The sequence below is a fragment of the Merops nubicus genome, unplaced genomic scaffold (genome assembly GCF_000691845.1).
Source record: "Merops nubicus isolate BGI_N331 unplaced genomic scaffold, ASM69184v1 scaffold51247, whole genome shotgun sequence".
NCBI lineage: Eukaryota > Metazoa > Chordata > Aves > Coraciiformes > Meropidae > Merops > Merops nubicus.
In genome coordinates, this window is record NW_008623271.1 from 1 (window position 1) to 1499 (window position 1499).

Genomic DNA, 1499 nt, shown 5'->3' on the forward strand with positions numbered 1-1499 from the left:
GGGTGAGCACCGGCCAGGCTGTACCCGCCTGCCAGCCCTGCTCTCCCTGTGCTATGCAGCCCCCCAAAACTGAGTGAACCTCAGGACAAGCCCCCAGAGGGGTCCCCAGCAGAGGGGAGGTGGTGACTACGGCCCCTCAGGGGTGCCTGTGGTGGAGAGGTGTTCCCATGGAAGCAGCAGGGTCAGGGAAAGGAGAAGGGACAAGACCCTGGCCTGAACTTTCACCTTCCCAGGAGTCTGTGGTCGCACCCCGGTTTGGGAACAAATTGCGTGGAGGTGCCACCGCTGGCTGACCTGCTGGCTCCGTGGGGGGACTCACTGTCACAGCTTGGGGGATGCTCGGGAGGAGAGTGGGACTGAGGTGTCCTGACAGCACCCCATCTCCCCACTCTGGTACCTCCTGGCACTGCCCGGAGCTATGGGGCGCTCACGGGAGAGGGATGGGCAAACTGGGGTTTGCTGGAGACGAATGGGACTTGGCTGGGGACAAACTCACCGGCACATAGCTGTACAGCGTGCCCAGCAGATGCTTGGGGGCACTGACAAGGGTCCCCCCGAGAGCATCCACTGTCTCCATGGCCTTGGACAGCCTGCGGGGTGTGAAGAGGATCAAGCCCTCCGCCGCATCCCAGGCCACAGCCGGGACCTTCTTCACGCTGGAGATGCCGGAGGCGCAGGCGGAGTGCAGGTTGTGAGCCACGCTGCCCACCAGCCCGGGCTCGTCCCTTGCCTGCTGAGAGAGACCAGCTCAGCCCCTGACACTGGCCACATCAGCCCCTCTGGGCAGGACAGGGGTGGCCCTTGGCTCTTCATGCCCTCCGCAGCTCAAAGCCCGAGTGCTTTTGGGTGGCTGCTTTGCAGAAGCCACCCCAGCCCTTTGCAGCAGGGTCACCCCCTCACCACCCCAGGTTTCCCAGGCTCCCAAGGACCCTCTGCCTTGGGATGTGCCTCCGCTGCAGGCAGAGGTGAAGGGCAGTGACCCCGACCTGCTGCTTCCCATCCTCATGTCCCAACAGAGCTACTGCTGGGGAGTGTTCCTGGCCCCACCAGGTCACGCTGTCCCTCACTGCTGGGACCATGGTGGAGATCTTTCGGGGATATCTGGGGACTTGGTAAGGAGCTCAGTGCTGACTCCTCACAGCAGCAAAGCAGTCCTGAATATAGAACCTAGGATGACTCTGCCCAGTGCAGAGGCTGCCCACAGCCCCCAGTTTTAGGGTGTCAGGGAAGGAGGCTGCTGGGGCTGCCCCCTGCCAACCAGCCTTTGCCTCCTCCAAGCTGCAGTTCAGGGTGCAGCAGGGATGGGGGCCTGATTCCCACAGCTACAGGGAGAACATCCCCCATACTGGCATGGTTCATGCACAGGAGGAAGCTTTGGGGTGCTCCCAGCTCGCCGCCCCCCTTTTCTTCATACCTCCTTGGTATGGTTGGTGTCTTTTTTCCCTGCCTTCTCCTGCTTCTGCTCCGGGACCGTGCTGTTCCGCCGGGTCATGCAGCGG

The 1499-nt window shown here is 62.8% G+C and overlaps 1 protein-coding gene across 1 annotated transcript in view; it reads right to left on the bottom strand.

The window, feature by feature from the left end:
* Positions 1 to 496: 496 nt before the first annotated feature.
* PLIN1 (perilipin 1) overlaps positions 497 to 1499 on the bottom strand; it is a gene marked incomplete at both ends in the record, with an annotated part of 2472 nt that continues 1469 nt past the window's right edge. The window contains 2 exons of the mRNA XM_008945008.1: positions 497 to 730; positions 1415 to 1494. Coding sequence (XP_008943256.1) covers positions 497 to 730; positions 1415 to 1494 — 314 coding nt within the window. The remainder of the gene's footprint in view (positions 731 to 1414; positions 1495 to 1499) is intronic.